The sequence below is a fragment of the Hyalella azteca genome, unplaced genomic scaffold (assembly GCF_000764305.2).
Source record: "Hyalella azteca isolate HAZT.00-mixed unplaced genomic scaffold, Hazt_2.0.2 contig15455, whole genome shotgun sequence".
NCBI classification, from domain to species: domain Eukaryota; kingdom Metazoa; phylum Arthropoda; class Malacostraca; order Amphipoda; family Hyalellidae; genus Hyalella; species Hyalella azteca.
The window spans coordinates 252502-274436 of NW_025945309.1; the positions used below are offsets into that span (position 1 = coordinate 252502).

Below are 21935 nucleotides of genomic sequence, written 5' to 3' on the forward strand. Positions count from 1 at the left end.
TATTATGTTACTATGCCATTATTTGTTTTTCTTAAATTTCCCTATTGTCTAGTTCGCTTAAGTATTTTATTTTATTCATAGTACAATCGTTTATTGCTTTTATTGGTTGTAAATGTAACACTGTACTGGTTTGGTCAACAAACTATTGGAAATGATGTTATTTTTCTTATTTTCTATCAATTTCCATTTTGGCTTCAATTTCTAGTCACGCTGCAAGAATGCATGCATATGTTTTGGCCAGTAAACACAGCGCAAGTTACGTGTTTTCAGTACATCAAATCCACTCAAAATAAATTATTACAATTGTCTATATTATATTTATTTGTAATATATTTGTAGTATTATGCTCATGTTGCTCCTCTACTCGCAGTAAAACAGCTGTGCTGGAAGGCCTGGAGGTGGACCAGTACATATGGGGCATCATCACGAACTCAGCGAGCTCCCCAGTGGACGAGGTCACAATGGACTCTACCGCGTCCTGGCGGGTGGTGGGCGGGTCTTCCAGCGCCCCTGGTGAGGCTTGCTACCGAGTGCCTACTAGTTACCGTGACGTGGAAATTCTTATCTCCCAACAAAAATTCGTAATGTTTTATTATTCTGAAGTAAAGATCACTAATATTTGTTTTGATTCTACACCTCGCTAGTCGATGTCACACGAGTGCACTTCTTCGCCGTAACTCCGTGCTTTTTTTATTGTCGCTGAAACCAGTTGATTATATATAATAATCTGTGGATCTGTGTGGTTTAATAGCTAGTTATATCAACGTATAATCTTAAAGTGGATCATTTATCTTACATTAACAAGCCAAAACTTTAGTTCCTCAGTATTAGTTCCCCCACAATTCCTCAATATTATATAGTCTTTTTATCATATAGCCTTGAACCCTAGGCACCCCAGCTGGACTGAAGGAAGAAGAAGGGGAGAGCAAACGCTGGAGCAAAGCCATGTCCCCAGGCAGCATGACGCTCCCCACGACCCACACCTACGACATGGGGCAGACCATGAGCCCTTACGTGCCCCCCGACATGAACAGTAAGTGAACGACCCCTTGCAGCGAATTGTTCTGGTTAAGATCAATTAGCGATCTAGGATTTGTTATAAGCGTTTTTCACCGATTCGTATAGCCGAGTAGATGTAAAAATTCCACTGCACTCATTAATAGCGCCTCTCGTACTCACATGATCGTTGTTAAAATAATTCCATTGCTCGCTCGAAATTTAACTTCTTCGACTATCGTGAACAGCCCCACTCTTTTTTATTTCCATTATTTTTCTCAGGGATCTTTATCATTTGTCTCATTACAGCAATTAATTAATTACTGATTCCATGCTGTTGTTGCAGGCATCAATAACGGCTCGATGATGTCTGTCATGGGCGGCATGGGGAGCTCGTCGAGCTCGCTCCCCCTCTCTTCTGCCTCGTCCTCCCATTTCGACCTCAACTCCCCCGAGTACAGCGGCATGGGGTCGTCTGGGAGCTCAGGGGGCCTGGGGGGCCCTCTGTCCCAACTCAGCGAGTCCGTCAACAAGATGGAGCCGCTCGTGTCCATGGAGAAATCCCTGAATATGTCCTCCATGGGGAGCAACCAGCAACCCCACATGGGCCCCCCTCCTCTCACAGCCTCCACCTCCCCACCCTCTTCCACCATGACCTTATCCACCTCTTCGTCAGTAGCGTCCTCCACTGCTAGTCACGCTGGCTCCACCTCCCCCAGCGCCCTTCCTTCCACCTGTGGTGGATCTCTTCCAGCAATATCCACCCCTCAGGTGCGGTATCTGACATTTCCAATCATTATTCCAAAATTGCTCTAGTATATTATAGGGTTTTCCTAGTCTAATTTTGGATAATTTGTAACTAATCTAATGAACCAACGTATGCTTCTCTGTTGAATTTAAGTCCTCTACCGTTATTATCATTTCCTTGAAAAATAACTATTTTGAAAGGAGTTTCATTTTTAATTCATCTATTTTGACGTCGTTGACATCCGCCTGGGCGATTCTCGATGACTGCCTCGGTCACCTGAATCTTGAATTCTCAGACCTAAAATATTAAAGTAAGTTGCAGTGCAGCTAATCTTTCATATTTGTTTCCATTAATTATGCAAATTTTTAATTTCCCACAGAGCGGTGGAACTGTTGGAGGCGGACTTCCCCACACTCCCCACACACCTCACACGCCCCACACGCCTGGTGGGGCTGGCGGCCCGCCCAGCGTTCCTCCTCAAGGTGGGTTCTCTGCTTAATGGAGACGAGACTTCAGAAGTTAGTAGCGATGTTATAACTTAATCTAAAGCGTTCCAATGAAAACGTAACGTTTCCCTTGAAGATATAGTGAATTTACTTGTAACTTTCTTTGTTTTTAAATTCTTGGTGAAATTTCTATTTAAGCAGACAAATGCTATTATAACTTTATCTGCCAGTTGCCATTGATGCTTCATACTAAGGCTGCTGGTGAGGTACATGACGCCACGATCATCATTGAATTTAATTTAATTTTTTTTTATTTACTAACGACGGACGTTTCAGTTTCAATATTCATGTATACTCATCCCGATTTGAACACAATCATGTTCATCATTTTAAGTTCTTGCAAATTTCGACTGTTTTTGTCGGTTTCTTATTTACCTTAAAATTATTGGTATTTTAACTAACGTGATTTGTCCTACGACAGTCATGGATACGCTCCACGAGGATCTTGGTGTCAATATTCTATGAGGCAGGATTACGAAAGATCAGGGACTAAATTCTGGCCCACGGTTGAGAATTTTTATGTGTAAATTCTGAAGTGTGGATTTTTCTAGGCGCTAACACGTGTGGCAGCAACAGTTCTACCTCGTCTACCTCACCTACCTCGTCTTCGTGTGCCTCGTCATGTTCGCCGAGCACGTCTGTGTCGACGACGAGCAACACGTTGAACAACAACAACGGACTCTGTGGAAGCTTCGTCGACAGCTGCAACGAAATGACAGACATCCCGACGCTGAGCTACGACCCTCTGGACGAGGACTCGACCGCGCGGGACAGCCTTGACGTGAGGCTTCATATTCATGTCCTGCACTGCTAGAAATATTTGGATTGGGTTGACTTATATCCTAGTATTTAAAGGGCAATATTCTTGCACGTGTTTGGCACTTAGTAACTAAATTTTTTATCTTAATTACTCAGTGATTTATCATAACAGTGAGGTTTCTTATCGTAGAGTAATTTTGATACAATCTCTTGTGAATTACACACCCGAGTAGAATGAGGAGTAACACAAGTTTGATGCTGATGCGACTTTTTTCCAGGTTTTCAGCAACAGCGCTCCCATGGACCCCCTGGAGCTGTTGTCGTACCTGGAACAGCCGGACTACAACACGCCGCCTTCTTCAGGCGCGTCGTCTCAAGGGCAGCCCGCGCACCATGCACCTCTCACCGACGCCCACGACATACTGGCCTTGTTCGAATAAAACATAGGCCTAGTACATAGCTTTACTTTCAACATGGTGCAAATTATATCAATGGTTTTGGTGAATTTCACTGAAGTGTAATGATATCGAGAATGAATGTTTCCAGTATAATCAGAGGCTTTTCGTTGGAGAGAAGTTTTGTGAGTGCCATAGTATTGCAGTGAAGAGCAGGAAATTCTATGAATTTTGCCATTTGCATCTCGACATGTCTTCACGACCTCTGGAGTTGACAGTGTGGTCTCATGACTACTGATTTTGACTGCGTGGACTGTCCCAAAATATAGAAATTCGATATCCTTTTTGGGAAATTAGAAAACATTTATTCTGCGTCTAGAACCTCGACATTGAGAGGCTCATTCGGTTGCATATCAATTGCAGGAAAAGAAAGTAGCGTTTACGTGAGCGCCACGAATGCATTCACGCGTCACGAAGCTGCATTCACGCGTCATGAACGCATTCATGCATCAAAGATGTTAATTAAAGAAAGGAAAGCCCTCAATTTATTTTCATGCGTTGGAGCTTGAACTTGAAGAAGTGAGTGAAGAGTTGTAACTCAGTGGTGCCCATACGAGTGCTTGTCTTCTGTGTACAAGGTAACGTAGTTCCAGAGTGAGTTGTGAGAGGCTCCTTTGGTTTAACACTTTATGCTTTAGTTCCCCGTTGCTACCAAAGTTCTTGTAGGATTTAACTATTACGTCGTAGTAAGAGAGTTATGACTTATGAAACACTCCTTGTTGTCAGCTGTTGGGACATGCCAAGAAGTCACTCGTTGTTTATCAAGGAGAACACTTCTAAGCTCGTCGTTGTACTCGTCAAGTTAACCGAGGATATTGTATGCAATTATAGTTATGGAAGTAAGCTGTGCTGGCTTAAGAATTTGTAAGCATCAAAAGCTGCTCTAGCAGGGCCTCGGCATCACTTGATCTAAATGTAATGACTTTACCTGAAGCGATTGCCATTCTACTCAGATCTCGTGTACCAGAAATTGTCGTAGTTTTCTAAAATCGTTACAAGTCAGTGCGCTTGGAGAGGCTTGTATTTAAATTTTTATGAATTTCTGTTACTACCAAGATGATGCTCATGAATTCTGTACTTTATCCGACCGCCTGTGACCTGTCGGACGATGCATTAAAAGGACACTTCCTGGTCGTATTGTTCTCTTCAATTACCGCGAAGCTCCACACAAAAACCTGTACAAATTTTCTAAACTGGTGCGTTCTTAGTGTGGGTGAGGCAAATGCTCTCTTTCGAAAGTATTTTTTCTAGAGAATGAGTGAGAAGCTGAAATTCGTCGAAATAATTTATCAGAATCCCACTCTTTATCTATAGGGGAAAGTTACAGCCTGTAATTCGAGAAATGCGTGCGAGACTTCGAACAAATTTCAGCTGCGGAATCAATGGCTTCTTGAGACGAGGTTGCCTTAACGTTCCTCGTGTGAATGCGCCAGCATACTTCATAATGTATGCAACTGACGTTTCCAGTTTACGTGTCAGTAACTTAGAAGAAAACAGGGAAATATTTTAGTTGATTGTGTAATGGAGTTAATGCGCTTACCATCAAATTGAACGTTTATATTTTTTATTACAATTCTGCATCTCGATAGACATCCATGGCTTGGGATTGTTGAGAACTGATGCGTTGATATTGCCTTTTAATTTTATTTCTCAATTGCTTTGAATTCATGCATAAATTCCGTTTCAAGTGACCGTTTCTGATTAACTCGCTTTTGATGATCTCTTGTCAGAGATTTCGATCTCATGTTTTCTAAGAACGTGATTAGGTTTGTGGAAGTTACCACATATCTTAAACATGTGCAATTTTTTATAGGTCGCCTGTAGATATGTTCTATGTGCGCTTGATTTTAGTAGAAATGAACTGTGGTGCTCTAGCTTACACTCACACTCGTACATAGGCTCCGTGGGTTCGCTTCCAATCTTTTGCAGTTTGTCATCGGTGTAATGCTTTCATTTTGATTTGTTGTTAGATATAAATCTAAGCCGAACGGAACAAACCAACCAAATTTCCGACTCCACTGCATTTTTAGCTCCAAAAATGAGAATAGTTGGACTAATCATCATTGTGTATACGACGGAGCTTTGGCTTGTGGCCGTAACTGACATGTGCAGCTGTTATAATTAACTGACATTTTCGCGAGAGCTTTTGGCTTCTATTTACTCGTTTTTTACTTATTCTGATCGACAAATTTTGCGCTCCGTTGGTTTTTAATTAATTAATTTAATCAAAATCTATTGTTTGACAGAGAGCTCCTCGGTAGATACGGTGTATACTCAGACTCAATACTTTTGTGAAGCGAATATTTCGCAAGCATGTCACCTGACTTTTCTGGATGCTACGAGTCAGCCAAAGCTAAGCGTGTTCACTCTATAGGACATTATTCTTTCCTTGTTATACAATTAGGATTGCTAGGGAGTTTTGATATAATATTGTATAGATAATACGTGACGTAGAATTCCCTTGAAAGGTGCTGAGCGTGAAACCCGACGCTGAGGCCCCGAGCGACATCGTGTACGGTTGGTAGTGATTAGCGTACGTACTTTTGGAATTAGATGCTCTTTTAAGGATGATACCACTAATACGATATCTCATACATAACTTCTATAGTCTAGCTATTGCGTAATGATAGTGATACTTTGAATGTTATTGCGTTGAGCGTAGAAATTATCTATTGATGGTGATACAGTCGTTCACTGAAGTTCGTTACTCCAGCTCGATCTGAACAACATGCTTGGGCAAATTTCTACTTACGCTGTTTGGGAGCGGCCTTTCTTCCTCTTCAACTTTGTCTCGATAATTACTTGGTTCTTGTCGACTATTTCCATTTCTGTGATGCCATATTCATGTGATGCCACATCTTCTGTCCTATCATTGGGTTTCGTCGTCCTGCAGGAATTGCGTCCGAGCATCAAGCGTATATATACTCTCGCTGCAGGCTGTTCATGCAAGTTGACTTCTTATCACTCCGATTACTCTTCTGAAAAGTTCCTTACAAATTCTGCCGCATTTCATAATTATCTACAACTCGATTCCTCTACAGCCGAAGGACGTAGTCCCGCACAAGTTAGAGCGTCGCAGGAGTGATCTATCGGACGCTGCACTTTCCAAAAGAAGTCGTCCGTGAATCAAACTATAGACATCGTGCCAACTTTCTGGATCCCGAAATTAGAGTTCTACTGTTCTGTCAGAAATTATGTTTTTGAGTTTTAGATTGGGGTAAAGTATTTCTTGAAATAATTAATTGAATTGTCGTTGGTAGTTCAGTGACCCATAAGTCTTTGATACGATATGATGAGAGAGCATTAACGGTCTGATCGTGTACATAGAAATCTAGTACATCATTATACCTAATAGTTTCTTAAGATATTGAGCCCGTACGATGTTCGGCTATTTTTATAGTTAAAAACCCTCTGTGTCAAAACTAGCTTAGAGACAAATCTATCCTTGCGTGTGCTGACCACACTCTAAAATATAGATCAATTTTGCGGCGCTTGCACAGACCACGCGCAGACGCACGAGATGTGGCAAATCACTTCTTATCCTACCTTTCGCTCCTGATTGTTGACATTTTTGAGAGCAAATCAACCGACAAATCTAAATACTACTGAGTAATCCTAAATTAAATATATGCACTAAGCGAAGATCCAAACACAACTGCCACTTGGGATCTCATGAAACATAGAGTGAGCGCAATGATGCACGTCTATCGTTGTTAGTATTAAGTAAGAGCCGTCATGAAGAAGGTTTCTCAGAGTCCTCAACCTGGTGCAAATTCACTCTCATTTCATATTCATCGGCCTCGACATGTAAACAGCGGGTAGTAGCTCGTAAATTGAATCACAGAATCTATATCAATGAAGCCTATCGTTTATGTGGCCGAGTCGTACTGGTAATGAGCATTACTACCTACCCAAGTGATGATTACGAGCATCATCCTCTGCCGAGCACCGATGCTCGACTAACCGAGATGAGTTTCGTTTGATCGTCCAGAGAAATATTCTTATCGTCTTGTTTCGTTGTACGTTCCTGCATTATTTTCTTATCTTGTGTGCGATGTACGCTATTGTCGACTCCTCCCAAAGCTTCATGATCTTGCAAGATTTCTCGCGTGTTATATTTTATCTCTAGCGGTCATTGTATGTTTTTGTTGCCTCTTTATTTCATCTAATCAAAAATAAATGGCGTTGTTCTTAATCACCATTTGCAGCAGATCCATCACTGGTTCCTTCAGTTTGACTTCGTGTTTTTTGTATCACCATATGACTTGGCAGTGAGGTTTGATTTTAAAGTACGAATACATTACATTTATACGAATACTGGAATTATTGATAGTGCGGTTTGTAGGGAATGTGTACTGCTTATCTCATCTATTTCTGTGTGTCGTATAAATAGTTTATAACTTCGGTGGTTCCGTAGAAGCGAAAGAATAGATCCCGATTGTAGAATTTCTACGTTATTTGAGTGGAAGGAAGAACCACATTGAAGAGCGTTTTAGTTTTCCAATCTGGTTTAAGTTCTTGCTGATTTTTTGCTAGCGCGTTGCGTTCATATTCTGTTGTTATTGTTTTGTTGTGCTCTTTTGAATGCTCTTTAATGATAACGAGCCAGACAGTAATGTCGTTGTAGGGAATAGCTGTCCGGGCAAAACGGGGCTCCAACAGTTCCTGTTACGCGTCCTCAGGATCGCGGACCTCAACGCTGTAATAAAATGCTTTGATATATGAACCTAATTTCTGAATATGACTTAATTTAATTCGGTTGCTAGAGCCTCATGGTTTTGTGATAAACGCACGAAACTCGTGTAATATTGTGTACAATTACGATGATTTTTAGCTCCGTTCTATTTTGTTATTTAGATTTGGTTAATTTCTCCTTGTTTTTAACGTACTTAAATGAATATTGAGGTTCTACATGTCTTGGTTCTCACGGCTACGGCCGCCGCTCACCAGCTCGCTTCACCCTGCAAGCTCCACTTGTTTTGACCATCGCAGTTTTTTTAATAAACAATAGCCTGAGGCGCTAAAGCTCACTCGTCATATTGCACTCGTTTATATCATGCAGATGGCGCATCACTTACTCACCTCTCAACATTAATTGTCCCTATGCCACGTGTAGAGTTTCCCTTCACTAGCTGAGCTCTATGAGAAAGCCAAATTATTTCGTTTATATCACTAAATTATTGAACAAACCCAACAATCGATACAGTAACATGTACGCCGGATAACCTCTCTCTTGGTCAACTTTTTCATCGGTATTAAAGGTCCATACGCAGTTAACTTCAGCAGGTGTAACGTATTGCCCCTGATCATAACCTGAGAATTTTATTTTCCCGCGTCGTTTATTTCAGCTGCAAATGCCAGTTGTAAATCTTCTATATTCATGTCTTCTGCCTCGTTTGTTGCGTACAAAACATTACGGTTTCGTTCACATTTTCTCTGGCATAAATTTGCATGAAAAAATTATGTTTCTCATTTTCATATAAATTATCTCAGGTAATACCGTTGTAATGAGTTAGTTCCATTTCATTGTTCCTTCATTCACGTTGAATTGTTTAGTTTTAATCGGTGTTGGCTAACCCTATATGGCACAATGTTGCCATCCTGCTACCCACGCAACCCGTAGGCTTAGCATTAAAACGTGACTCTTAGCGTGTGCCATGTAGGGTTAACATGGGGTGAAGCGAGCGGCTGGGTGTAGTGGCAGCTAAGGAGATAATCCCTGTAAATATTTTGTACAGAAAGTGTTCCTTATTTATATCGGCCGCGACTCTGTGATTAATATGAGTCTTGCACCAACCAATCTCGTATTATTTATCCCTCCATCATAATTTGTCAGCAGTATCAGCATACTGGCATAGCGACAAATTTATTCACAGTTCCATCCAGCTGTACCAGAATAGGGACAAATTCATTCACAGTTCCATCCAGCTGTACCAGAATAGGGACAAATTCATTCAGTTCCTGCCACCTGTACCGGCATAATGACCAATTGATTCATAGTCCCAGCCATACCAGCAATTGGCAATCGGCTTATGATCCGAAGGATCGGACAACCAACATGGAATGAAGAGGTTTATAGTTTTAATGGTTTCTGAAAGTTGACGTTAAAGTATCTTTAACCCACCTTAAAAGTTTAAATGATTAATGCCTCGTTCTCACAATGCCGGTTAAAGAGCCGGAAGTCCCGGAAATGCCAAACCGGTTGAAATACCGGATTTATAGCCGGTATATGGGGCAGGGCGTAATATGCTAAAGATTTGAAGGGTCCTCCCTTCGACACGTCCAGGCCTCTTCCAGAATTTCCGGCTTTTTGGGTCGATTTCACCCCTCCCGGTACCCCAGGCTGGTCCCCCGGCCGTGCCGGTTGAGTTCTCACATAGCATCGGAAGAGCAGGATGGGTCCCGGATTTTTATGGTTCCTGGCGTACCGGCAAAATTATTCAACATGTTGAATAATTTTTTCGACCAAGCCGGATTATGACCACACCCTCCGAGAACTCTAGGAACTCCCGGATCTCATTTCCCGGATCTCAAGTTTGATAACCGGTACCCCAGGAATCGATTCCGGGTGTCTTCCGGCCCTTTAACCGGCAGTGTGAGAACGAGGCATAATGCCTCGTTCTCACACATTGCCGGTTAAAGGGCCGGAAGTCCCGGAAATGCCAAGCCGGTTGAAATGCCGGATTTATAGCCGGTATATGGGGCAGGGCGTAATATGCAAGGGGCAGGGCTCAATATGTAATGCCCTCCAGGTAGCTGTCCCGTTAGAGCCGGTAGGTTTCCCGGAAGAGCCGGATATCCGGGAGATCCGGCTTCAGTAGCCGGGAGATCCTGCAATACCGGCTGTCAACGTATTCCCGGTACTCCCGGAAGCCTGCCGGAAGTCCCGTATGCCTCCAAGATTTCCAGGTAGATCGCCGGAATTCCCGGAAAAAGACGGTAAAGCAGTAGGTAGAGCCGTTTGAGCAGTAAGAACTGCCGTAAAACCAGGGTAGGCCCGGCTTTTTTCCCGGTATTCCAGGTAAGTTATGCAAATTTAGGCCCGCCCCTTTCAAGAAAAGCTTTCAATATTTACTGAGTTGAGCCGTGAGGGACATGGGGGACAACCCCACATCCTCAATAAACAAATAAACAACAACAATGTTTACTGAAAAGTTCCCCTATTTAATTTAATACCTTCTCCACAATATTCAGATCTAAAGTAAATGGGGACAGGTATTATAAGTTAAAAGGTGTATTAAAATGTTTAAGGAACTTTATTGAATAAGGACAACTTTTCGGAAAGTAAAAGCAAAAATGTGCATCAGCTTCAGTTAAAAAATTGTATTGATCTTTAAAACAAAATTATTTCAGAAAGTGTTTACAAAATTATTTCAGACAATTATTTCAGAAAATGTTTACAAAAAGAAAATGGTGATAATGTTTCATTTAATTAATCACACCCCATTTGTTGTTACATTGTATTTACAATATATAAACATGCATACCGGTATATCTAATGCAAATTTGCAAAGTTTAATCAGCAGACATGAAAGAAATGTTAATAATTAACAAAACTTACACAAAAATCTGAAAAAGTACATCATTTTAACAGCAGATAGTATTAAATATGAACATTTGACAATGCATTTGCAAAAAAAAAAAATAAAAAAATACAAAGTTGAAACAGCACATAGGCTGAAAATGTGAATAAGTGACGTGACATGCTTTCGCACAAAAAAATTTTTTTGGGACGATTTCACCCCTCCCGGTACCCCAGGCTGGTCCCCCGGCCGTGCCGGTTGAGTTCTCACAGAGCAACGGAAGAGCAGGTTGGCTCCCGGATTTTTATGGTTCCGGGCGTACCGGCAAAATTATTCAACATGTTGAATAATTTTTCCGACCAAGCCGGATTATGGCCACGCCCTCCAGGAACTCTAGGAACTCCCGGATCTCATTTCCCGGATCTCCAGTTTGATAACCGGTACCCCAAGTGTCCGGTACCGGTTTGATAACCGGTACCAATTCCGGGTGTCTTCCGGCCCTTTAACCGGCAATATGAGAACGAGGCATAAGGAGCAAAGTGCGTAATGTATAGCATATAGCCCTCCCTTTCATCCAGAAACATTTCCTTGCTAATTGGATTCAATCTGGCATGGCCTTCTATATTGGAGAGTTTTAGGACATTCTATAAATTTACACAGCTATGGATTCAAAAATTTTAAAGTCTTAAGGAATGAGGGTGGCAAAAGGGGTTGCTATTGGATTTAGAAGTTGCAAACGGCAGTCCCTCTCCTAATTAATCAAAGTGAATGTGTATTATGTAGGTTAGAAGGAAGCATATATATGTGGGTTCAATATGTTTATTGATGGATTGAATAATGATGGCGCCGACCAGCACATGTGTAGGTGATGGTCGTTAGAATAATGACATGACATAGCATAGGCATGATTATGACAAAATAGCATAAACAATATCGAAAGCTTATTGAGAGCAGCAGTATTTCAGTTTTTACAGTTACACTTTGAAATATTTAATTACATTTATCATATCATCATGATGTCGGCACTGAAGAATATGCCTGATGACACCTGTCGCCGATTTTTGTACTTTGACATGTTCAGAGGATATCTAAAATGTAAAAATAGCTCCTTTGACAGAGACTTTTCAAAACTGACAATAGTTTCAAATAGCTACTAGACTTCCACCAGGTTCGATGTAGTGCTAGGCATTTGAAGTCTGAATGAAAACATATTTCTCCCTAGTATGTTCTTAAACGCGTCATATACAAGAATTGAATTCTAGAGAAGAACTATAAACTTGACAGCTTATCCCTAGCAGTTCACACGTCGATGCTGACCAAACAAATGAAGCTAATGCATGATTGGCTAATGTTGCCCGCTGGCGCAAGGAAAATAGAATTCGCAATTCTTTAATGACCCTATTTGAATGTGCTTGAAAGTATTTTTAAGTATGCTTGAAAGTATTTTTGTCGTTAACTTAATTTTTTATTATTCCAAAATTAGACGAATATTGTTTATGCTTGAAAATTTATTATATTTTCGATTTAATATTTTAAAATTGTATAATAGTAAATATTGAAGTAAATGATTGAATTTAGCTAATGATAGTGCGAGTTATGAATGCGAGTCCCTACAGTCTCATGAACGAGTAATTGAGAAATTCATTGTTGCACATCTTCAGGCTTATGTCACTTAAAAAGGCATTTGAAAATTAGAGATGTTTGTGATCTGCATGCAAGCGAACTACTACTAGTTAAGGACTTAAGGAATGCATTAGGAGCCTTTTGTCTGTTTTTTCATGCATATGCAATTCACATGAATTAAATAGCTTTCATTATCTGCAGTCTGTTCAAGTCCGGATTTTAGCGAAGAATTTTGACAATTTGGGCTACAACATATGGTTTAAACCGCTTGAATATATGCACCGTCATCAATCTTACTCAAATCTAAGGCGGTGTTGCAATCGTTCCATGTCCTCCAGAAGAAGAAGGCATTGTACGTAGTCCTACCCGGGTTTCGTGACAACATTATACTCATGTACCATGCTCATGTACTTTCTCCGTAACCTCGTGGCCAAGAACATCAGTCGCTCCAAGTTCCTCCGCATCGGTATTCATTTTCCTCAAATTTATCAATTTATTAACATGTGAGACTTTTATCTTGTCGAATGAACGTTAATCTTTCTTCCTTCGACTTCAAGCAAACAGGCTAGGCTTTAAAATTGTACGTTAAGTTAGTTTCAGCAACATCTGCAGGATCTTCCTCCACCACAACGAACTCAGGCAGAATTAAACTTTCCCTGTTGCTCGTGCTAGCTGGACGCTCAGACCTTTTCCGCGCCTGCACTCCACGTGTGACAGCACTGCTGCTGTTGGGCTGAGGAGGCGTCACCGCTTCTGCAGTAGAACCCGCGTTCACGTGTCGCCCGCCATGAACTTGTTCTGGAACAGCTAAGTCATTGCCGAGGCTCTGGCGACGAGACTGATTAGCTGGAGAAGAAGTCAAGCTTTCCTTTGACGTGTTCGTGTCACTTGACGAGTTCCTAATGCAAATGTTCGGTCCTGAACCCCATGATTGGTGGCCACCCATGAAACTTGTCCTCACTAGAGGCTCTCCACTTTCGACGCTGGATGAGCGAGTTGTAGAAATTTGAGGTATGTATTCTGGTCGGGCAGACACGACAAGCTCAGTTGCTGACGTGCGTCGCGATTCCAAGCAGGCAGTTGGTACAATTTCGGAAAAAGGGGCTGGCTCCGAATTTCGGAACGCAATCGGTATGGCCGGTAAATAATTGTAGCGCAATTCACATTCCTGAAGTTCATTAAAGTCTCCATCGCTGGTTGACTGAGGGACACTTTCGAGACTCTCTGAGTTTGCACTACTCATTTTCCTTTCGGTACTTTCGTCATAACCGACATCCTCAGTTTTCTTTTGCTCAACAAGTTTGTCTTTTTTCTCAAAGCTGAAACCATCAGTTCCTATTTCTTTAAGAGCTGAAAATTCTGAGACGTTATCCTTGACTGAAACTTTGGTTTTCGCCAAGTCTTTTGTTAAACTTTGTTCATCCGTACCATAAACCCCGTCTTTGCATTCTTCAGAGTATACGTCCGGCATGGCGTCACTGTCGACTTTATCCATCACATCATCTGAAGTAAGAACCAATGGAGAGACAGAGCCACGAACAGTAGCAGAACTATCCTCTGCTTTGAAAAGCAGTCCTTGGGGACAATTCTTCCTAGTAGGACTGAGAATGATGTTGGTTAGGGTGGAAATCTTTCCACGTGGTAAATCTTCGATAGAAGGACTTGGTTCTGCTAGACCTTTTGTATCCATTTCTGTCGCATTTAGACCGAGTCTCTCGCCTTCATTAGAAGAATTAATCAGCTCCTCGTGTTCAATTTCGGCACCTTTGATGACGGAAGAATCCTGTAAGAGTTCGACGGTCTCCAGCATTGAAGACCCTCGCCTTTCTTCGCTGAATTGCAACTTCAAAGGTAAGTGCATTGAACTGTTTTTGTAGCTTTCAAGCCCAATTTGAGGGTCGCTGTTCCTAATTTTTCCAGTTGTTGCATGATTAAGTGAACCCAATTCGCCACTCCTTGAATCCATCGCCTCGGTGGATTTCGCATACCGAATGGAACTTGTTCCTCCGTCTACCGTCTGGACCTCGTTTCCTTTCTTGTCATCAAGGATGAAATTATCTTCATCGGTGCCCCTGTTGATCACTCCCATAAGTGACTTCGACAACGGTATGCTCGGGGACGGGGAGCGTTTTCTTGGAGTTCGTTCTGCTGTTTCTTCTTGCTCATCTTTTCCGTACTTCACGTACAGTTTCTTATCGACCCCCGTGGTAGAAATACGACGGGACTTGAGCAGGCTTCTGAAGTCATGTTCACCTTCGGCATCCAAATTTTCTTTTTCATTTGACTTCACTTTTTCCGCATCGCGTTTCCCTTTGAAGCTAGCTTTTTTTAGTTGTACTCCAAATGTTTGTTCTGCATTTTGTTCCTGATTTTTTTCTGTCCTGGAGCTTGATGATGATCCTTCATCTTGGGTACAAATTTCTGCTATGTTGACTTTTTTCAAACGTATTGAGCTTATCTCACTCGACCGCAACGGAATCCCAACTTTTAGAATCGTTTTTGGTTTGACCAGCCCATTGTCTTCTTCTCGGGATGCATCAGCTTCCCGGTCAAATTTAACTGCTAATTCATTTCCATCAGGCCTGGCATTGTCGTTTTTCGAAGGGCCATGCTGCTCTTCTGAATCACTTTCTTCTTTTATTTTATCTTTAGATTTTCTTCTCAATGAGAAGCTATGTCCAAAAGAATTCTTTCTTTTACTCTTCTTCGATGAAGCCGGTAGAGTACTGACAACTATGTCAGGAGACGACGTTGAAGATGAGGCCTTGAAAAAAAAAACATAAATTTAAACTGAATGGATATAAAAACCTTATCATACTCCTAAATATTCTTCAATGTAGTCAACTGAAAAGGGAAAATGAATCTTTGGCTGACCTTTGAGGAGAATTTTCTGCCGACGGCCTTGCGCGCTCCAACCGCCCTTTGGAGCAGCTCGTGCCACCGCTGCTGCTCCTCTGCACTGTCCGCGCCCTTTGCAGCCCACGAAGCCATATATTACAATTTAAATTTAATCCTTATAAATAATAAGTCCGACAGTTTCACATGGAACAAAAATCATATTCATCACAAAAAAATTTGATTTTTCTCCATTGAACACAATTTAATTGTTCCTGCATTTCTCACCAGCAGCAATGGCGAGAGCGACCGCCGTTCCAGCAAGAGAGGGTAACAAGTCCAGAAGAAAGACGAAGTTTTTTTCTTGACGACGTCGTTGAGGAGCGTGAGGTCGAGTGATCCCTGACAGCCAGTGAGGCTGCTGTAGTGCTGGGGGCTGCGGTAGTAGGTTAGCTGGCTACCGTCTAGCACGAAGAAGTATTTGCGCCACGGACTCAACCATCGCTGTAAGTTCATACAAAAGAAAGTGAAATCATTGTTCGCATTACACCGAGTGAATGGTTTAAATGAATGATGGACCACATACCAACATGTATTTGTACTACGCCTTCTACTTGATTATCGTTAAAATTGAATGACAGACACATGTGTAGCAAAATACAATCATCCTGCTTCCATATATCTGCCTCAAGTATACAAAAAAAATTAATTATTCCGAGTATCAGCCAAAAAATACGAGACACCCAATACATGGGTGTGTCCAACTAGCTTGTATTTTAAACACTAGCATGCGTATGATAGTTGTAGAGTAGTTAAGAAAAGAAAATCTTTTCATGAACCATTGAACTATTTTTATATAATAATAATAAAATTAAATGTATTAATTAATGTTCATCTCTCCCGTGTGTCCAGACCCTCAATATCAGGTTTACCATTGATTTTCAGAGTTGCAATTTTTATGTTTGGCAAGGAGAACGTTGCTTAGAGGCATAAGTTAAGTATTAAATTAATTACTTTTTTTCTCAAGTAGAGCATTCCATGAGCCTTGTCGTTAATGTTCAAATCCTCGGCGTCGTTCTCATCCTTCTCTTCCTGTTTCTTGGTAGAGATTAATTTCAGGGCCTTCTTCGTGAAACTTTCCGCTCTCGAGACCTTACGGTCTTTTGAACTGGCTTCGGCGTCATGGGTTTTTCCTTTACTTCCTCCTTCCTCAGCCCGGTTACTGAACTTGTCGTACGCTTTCTGCTTGAGACTTGACGTACGTGCTACGGTGCTCAAACTCTTTCGAATTGGTCGACCATGCTCATCTACATCAGCTTTGTAAGGTAAAGTAGCAATGAGTTGAGATTTTATGTCTGCCTTTTCTACTTTTTCTGTTTCATTCATTTTATTTGACGCTGTTGTCCTCAGTTTATCACTGGACATGGGACTATCCGGGTTCTGTGAAGAATTTCGGTCTTCACAAGGTTCTTTAGTTTGGGCAATTTTTGCGATAGTTTCCGGAGTTTGCGTTTGACTTTCACTAACGTTTTGGGGAATTACGTCAGAATGTTCGCCCGTTGAGCAAACCTTATGGGATTCTGCTTTTTTGTCCGCCTGACTTTCACTTTCAAAATTTGCACTGCCACTGTCCCGTTCTGTTTTACCTTCACAGGTGATATCTTCTTTCACTTCGTGTTGCTGCAGACTCTTTACTTCGTTGTGGTCAGACGATTCCTCTTTATCCACAATCACTTCGTCTCCATTTGTGAAACCTTTTTTGCTTTCAGCTTCAGAAAACAAGTCCACATCCGTAGAGTTTTTCTCTACTTTTGACAAAATCGCAACATTTTCCGAGTCGCTTGTATCTTTTAGGGAGAATTCTGAAGGTTTCTTTTCAGTTCCTGCACCCACGTTGGTTGTATTACATACTTTCTGAAATTCAGTTGCACCATCTCTTGCTGCCGCGTTCGGTGTTGCAATCAAAGCTTCTACTCTCTCTGTCTCCAGCTTCTCAGAAGTCAGCGATGCGATACGCAAATTTTCCTGTATGACGTCTTTCGTAACCTCTGCGTTATCCTCTTCTCGGTTTACTTCGGTAACATTTGTTACGTCTTTACCTATGTTCTCGAGTTTAGCCATTTTCGTACCCTCGTGTGACGAATTTTCGTCTATTGTGTCAACTTCTAAAAAAACATCGCCTGAGGTTAGGTCTCCATCTTCAAATTCTGAGTCCTTTGCAAAGTTGCTTGTCGTCGTATCTGCATGATTTGATGATTTCTCTATCTCCCCTTCTTCATTTGACTTCTCTTCTTCTTGGATTTTTTCGTATGATTTCTTCACAAGCTTTTCATCGGCACGCTCTCGATGCATTTGATTATCAATGGAGTCTCCAGAAATTATTTCCCCTACAGATTCCGTTGATGAAGACACTTCAGTCCCATAGCATAGAATCTGCGAAGAAGTAGAGGACTTGGCTCCTTCCTGTAGTGCTTTTTCATCACCTTTTGGTGCCGGATTGTACTCGGGTATCTCGGATTCGGCGCTCCCATCATCGCATTCTTCCTCTCCAGATGGAACTTTCAAAGGTCTTGGAGGACCCCAAACGCAGCGTGATGAGGTTCCTGTCCCAGAGTTTAACTCAATAACATTTAAACTGTCGCTCTCTTGGGAGGTAAAATCCCTGGTATCCGAGTGCCCTATAACAGATTTTGATTTGCGCGAGAATTCGACGAGGGCATCATTTTCACGCAAGATATTACCATGAATGCTCAATTGTCTACGTTTCTCGAAGTCTACATTTCGCTTGCTCCTTTCTACGCATTGAATTTCATGCTGATCATTTTCTTCCTTTCCAGAAGAGTCATTATCAGAGTCGCTGCCTCTTGAGGCGTTGTCAGCTAAATTAATTGATGGAGGACGCTGCATTATGCGTCCACTATCTATAATCAGAATAGGATATTTACCTTTATTTCTTCCTTCAATTTACTAGAATTTATTGAATCTGCATTAAACGGAAGATTATTTTTACACTTTCGGCAGTTATTGTTTCCCTAAAATTTAATTTTATGCTATTTAGAAGACGCTAAATTTTAGAAACTAACTTTACTCATTTATTTCAACCATTAATTTTATATTCTAATTCCTATCAACAGTGATTTTCAAGGGCTAGGAAAGATCACAGCAGAACGAAAAAGTTTTGATACGTATTTTTGTATCACTTTCTTTTTTTTATCAATAAATTATTCGTTGATTGTATCTATCTGTTGGATGCTCTAGACTCCACAATGTCACCGAAACTAATCGAAGTTAGTTTGTTCGAGCTTCTGTTTGGTGCAGCAGCCCACGGCTGGCTGCAATCTGGCGGAGGTGACGTCGGTGATAGCGCTCAGTTTCCTGTGACAGAATCCGGTCACTCGCCTATACCATGCATGCACAATGCTTGAAAACGTCGTCCTCGATCAAAAAATATCAAACCTAGCATTTAAGATTTCATTTCTTTTGATATAATATATCAAACGCAATGAATATATTTTTGTCTCTAAAGTTTTCAGATAATTTTTGATTCAGATCACTACAACAAATAATTACAATTAAAATTCGAATGACACTCATACGAGGTTGTTATTTCATGTCCTACCTCTAATCATCGTGTCAAAGACAATAATGTTTATTAAATGGCCAGACTTATGCTGAATGAATTTAACAATTTAGACTATATATGAAGAATACACTGCCTGCATATACGGTGACGCAAATCATACCATGAGAAATAACATAAATTACATGGTTTCGTTCACGCTTCTCCCAACGATATCGAGTGGAATTTGTCCCTGGACATTATTGATCATCACATCGACTCCTAAACTGGACACGAAGACGTTGATGATGAGAGTGAAGAAGACCATGCACACGGTAGTGTTGTTCAGACGTAGACTCCAGTGAGCGTGATGAGGCTTGTTGATATTCCACCGTTCGAGCACAATCAGCAGCACTCCCGTTAATAACTGAAAATAATAAAAGAGACAATCATTATGGTGGATGACTTCTGCACAAAACTATGCGATGCATTTACTGCTTACTGGAGGCTCACATTTGATCATTAATTCATTATAACAATACTGAAGTAACGAATCCCATCGTGGCCCAGTGGTTACAGTTCAGAGTACCAAGCTTGGCGCAGAGAGGCGCGGGTTCGATCCCAGCTCTGTGCGCTAGTTTCTGATAGAATCGGCGAGGAGGCCGGGCGGTTAAGCACAGCAGAATTGTAGAAGTGAGTTGCGAGTTCGAGACCGCAAAATACTGTGAATGTTCTGCGATGTAAAGAATCGGCGACAGGCCTACGGCCTACTAAATGCTGAAACCGCTATTATTATTATAAGACAAGTTGACATTTTTGTAGAATAAATTCACTTAGCTCTAGAAATAATTCATGCCATCAACGAAGATATATCAATGAGTAAAAATATTTCATTAAATTTATTTTGTTATGCATAACGCTTCACAGAATCCACCATTGTATAATATTAATGAATTCCTTCAATATTTCAGGCTTAAAAACATGCATCAACACACTTGAAGGACGAGGCTCGTTATTAGTCCGGCCTGGGCCAAGTAGAACGTAGGCGACGACCTGTCCCCGAAGTTGAGCAGATGTTTGAGCTGATTAGAGTTGGCTGACAGCAAACTGATGTCCAAAAAACCTTTGGCGATGGTCATGTTCCTTTTGAACGAGTTTCTGTCCACCTTTCCATGGGTGTGTTCGTGGTGGTACGTGCTCCACTCTGGGATCTTATCGGGATTTGAAATGTGAGGGCCATGGGGATTACCCAAAGAGGGGCCCCTAGGAGGATGGTGGTGCGGGGAACTAGAAGGGTAAGGCGAGGGGCTTCGAGAAGGAGTTAGCAAGCCGTTGTTCAGTGCAGAATACGACGACGGAATTCGATTTCGCGAAACCGAGTAGCGAGGAGTGGTTGAGTCTACCGCATCTGGAGATGAAGAGCTCAACCCTAATGCTCCCGGGTCAGGATCTGTTGTTGATGGCTTACTTGGCGACAGCGATGCGACTGGTTTGATGGAAGTATCTGGTTCGGGCTCCAGGGCTGTATTTGTAAAATGGTTTTCGTCAAACTTATCAGCTGGTTTGGCGTTTCCAGAATGGGGTAAAAGTGCCTCGGTTGAATTGGGTTTGTCCAAAAAATCATCGTTTGCCGTCTCTGTAGCGGCATCGGGATTTGAATCATCCGCCACCACCGAAGCACTGGCTGGAGTTGCGTCTGAAAAATCATACCACTTATATAATTTAATTCTAGAACTTCTTTTCGAGTGCAGCAGCATTTCTTTGAATTATGATCATTCTGTACACTATTCTTTTGTTTAAGTGTCACTCTTCATACATGTATAATTCCATTAAACAAAGATATTTGTGTTTTTTTAACGCATCAAATCGTGACTACCTAAAAGTGTTACAATCATGTGTGTACCATTTTAGCCTTCCTTAAAAATTTCTTATTATGCCATTCGAATGCTCGAGATTCCTGTATTTTGTCAGCCGTAACGCCATTCAACATGTACTATAGTTCATCAACATTATATTCACTTAATCTTGAGTTAATATAGCCAAAAAATATCTGGGCTGAATAAATGCAGACTTACTCCACCAGTCGTTTGCCGACATCGCCCTTTTTAGTATACAAAAATAGTAAAAAAAACTTCTGCCGATTCAATAGTTACAATTCACGGTTTCTGTATCAATGTGAAATCTCGAAATAACGTGTCACCGAGTTATGACTTATTCAAATTTGATAGTGTAAGATCGATGCGCTTCATAAGCAAGTAAGAAAGTTATTTTTAATAATCATATGACTCAAGATGTTATGCATCTATCATATCACATTTAAAAGTAAATAGGTCATCGGCAACCAACTTAGATAACTTTGAGAGACTAGGTAAAGGCTAACACGAGCAGTGTTGACGTGGGTATGGCTAAGCAGCGTCTGAAGGTGAAGTATTTTTGTCGGACATACCCAGGTCAGTTCAGGGAATTTACTGCTGTTTACTATCACTTGAGGCGATAACGCTTGCTGTTTACTGAAACCTGCTGCTTTTGTTGAGATGACTTTTCTAGTATCGCAGTTCACACATTGTTATTTATAATAATAGTGTTCTGAGATATACGTTTAACCTACAACTATTGATCTGAATTTCACCTAAACCATTTTTTTTTTTCGAAAGATTTTTCATGTATCTCTAAGCCGATATTCTCTCACGGGGGAAAATACACTTTTTGTATTTTTTAGGATTGCGAGTACTCCAAGTACTATTTAGGATGAACTTTGTACATGTAGTAATACCCATGGTTAAACTAATATGTATTAGTTCAACGATGGTACTACCTTGGTGGGAAATAACTTAATTATTATTTAAAATGTTTCGATTTTTATTGCTACTTGCAATATTTGGGCAAACTATCTATTCAAATTATAATTGTACAAAAAAAGTATGTATTGAT

General features: G+C 41.0%; 3 protein-coding genes across 4 annotated transcripts in view; 1 reads left to right on the plus strand and 2 right to left on the minus strand.

Annotated features, from left to right (window-relative positions):
• The window catches only part of LOC108681025 (zinc finger MIZ domain-containing protein 2), a 69496-nt gene extending 60235 nt beyond the window's left edge, over positions 1–9261 (plus strand). For both annotated transcript variants that reach the window (XM_018169974.2, XM_018169975.2), the window contains 6 exons: positions 371–513; positions 890–1033; positions 1343–1767; positions 2124–2226; positions 2802–3031; positions 3288–9261. In XM_018169974.2, the coding sequence (XP_018025463.2) occupies positions 371–513; positions 890–1033; positions 1343–1767; positions 2124–2226; positions 2802–3031; positions 3288–3449 (1207 nt within the window). In that variant the 3' untranslated portion in view covers positions 3450–9261. The remainder of the gene's footprint in view (positions 1–370; positions 514–889; positions 1034–1342; positions 1768–2123; positions 2227–2801; positions 3032–3287) is intronic.
• Positions 9262–12726: 3465 nt separating this feature from the next.
• Positions 12727–18925, minus strand: LOC108681043 (probable GPI-anchored adhesin-like protein PGA55). Its single transcript, XM_018170010.2, has 4 exons — positions 16460–18925; positions 15734–15949; positions 15485–15580; positions 12727–15374 (listed from the first exon to the last, which is right to left on the minus strand). Exons 1-4 carry the CDS (start codon positions 18350–18352, stop codon positions 13176–13178), a joined length of 4404 nt encoding a protein of 1467 aa, XP_018025499.1. The 5' UTR covers positions 18353–18925; the 3' UTR covers positions 12727–13175.
• A 53-nt stretch (positions 18926–18978) lies between these two features.
• On the minus strand, positions 18979–21340 carry LOC108681045. Its single transcript, XM_018170011.2, has 3 exons — positions 21080–21340; positions 20000–20700; positions 18979–19431 (listed from the first exon to the last, which is right to left on the minus strand). The coding sequence occupies exons 1-3, from the start codon at positions 21099–21101 to the stop codon at positions 19207–19209; spliced, it is 948 nt and encodes a 315-aa protein (XP_018025500.1). The 5' UTR covers positions 21102–21340; the 3' UTR covers positions 18979–19206.
• Positions 21341–21935: the final 595 nt, after the last annotated feature.

Bases quoted from the DNA above. Each gene is read 5' to 3' on its own strand.
- LOC108681043 (XM_018170010.2), bottom strand. From the start codon at position 18,352: ATGCAGCGTCCTCCATCAATTAATTTAGCTGACAACGCCTCAAGAGGC. The intron at 15,950-16,459 runs GTAATTAATTTA...ATGAACTTACAG, and splicing joins TGCTCTACTTGAGAAAAAAA to CGATGGTTGAGTCCGTGGCG. The intron at 15,581-15,733 runs GTGAGAAATGCA...TGGGCTGCAAAG, and splicing joins CGCTCTCGCCATTGCTGCTG to GGCGCGGACAGTGCAGAGGA.
- LOC108681045 (XM_018170011.2), bottom strand. From the start codon at position 21,101: ATGTCGGCAAACGACTGGTGGA. The intron at 20,701-21,079 runs GTAAGTCTGCAT...ATGATTTTTCAG, and splicing joins GTCGGCAAACGACTGGTGGA to ACGCAACTCCAGCCAGTGCT. The intron at 19,432-19,999 runs GTGTGTTGATGC...TATTATTTTCAG, and splicing joins TAACGAGCCTCGTCCTTCAA to TTATTAACGGGAGTGCTGCT.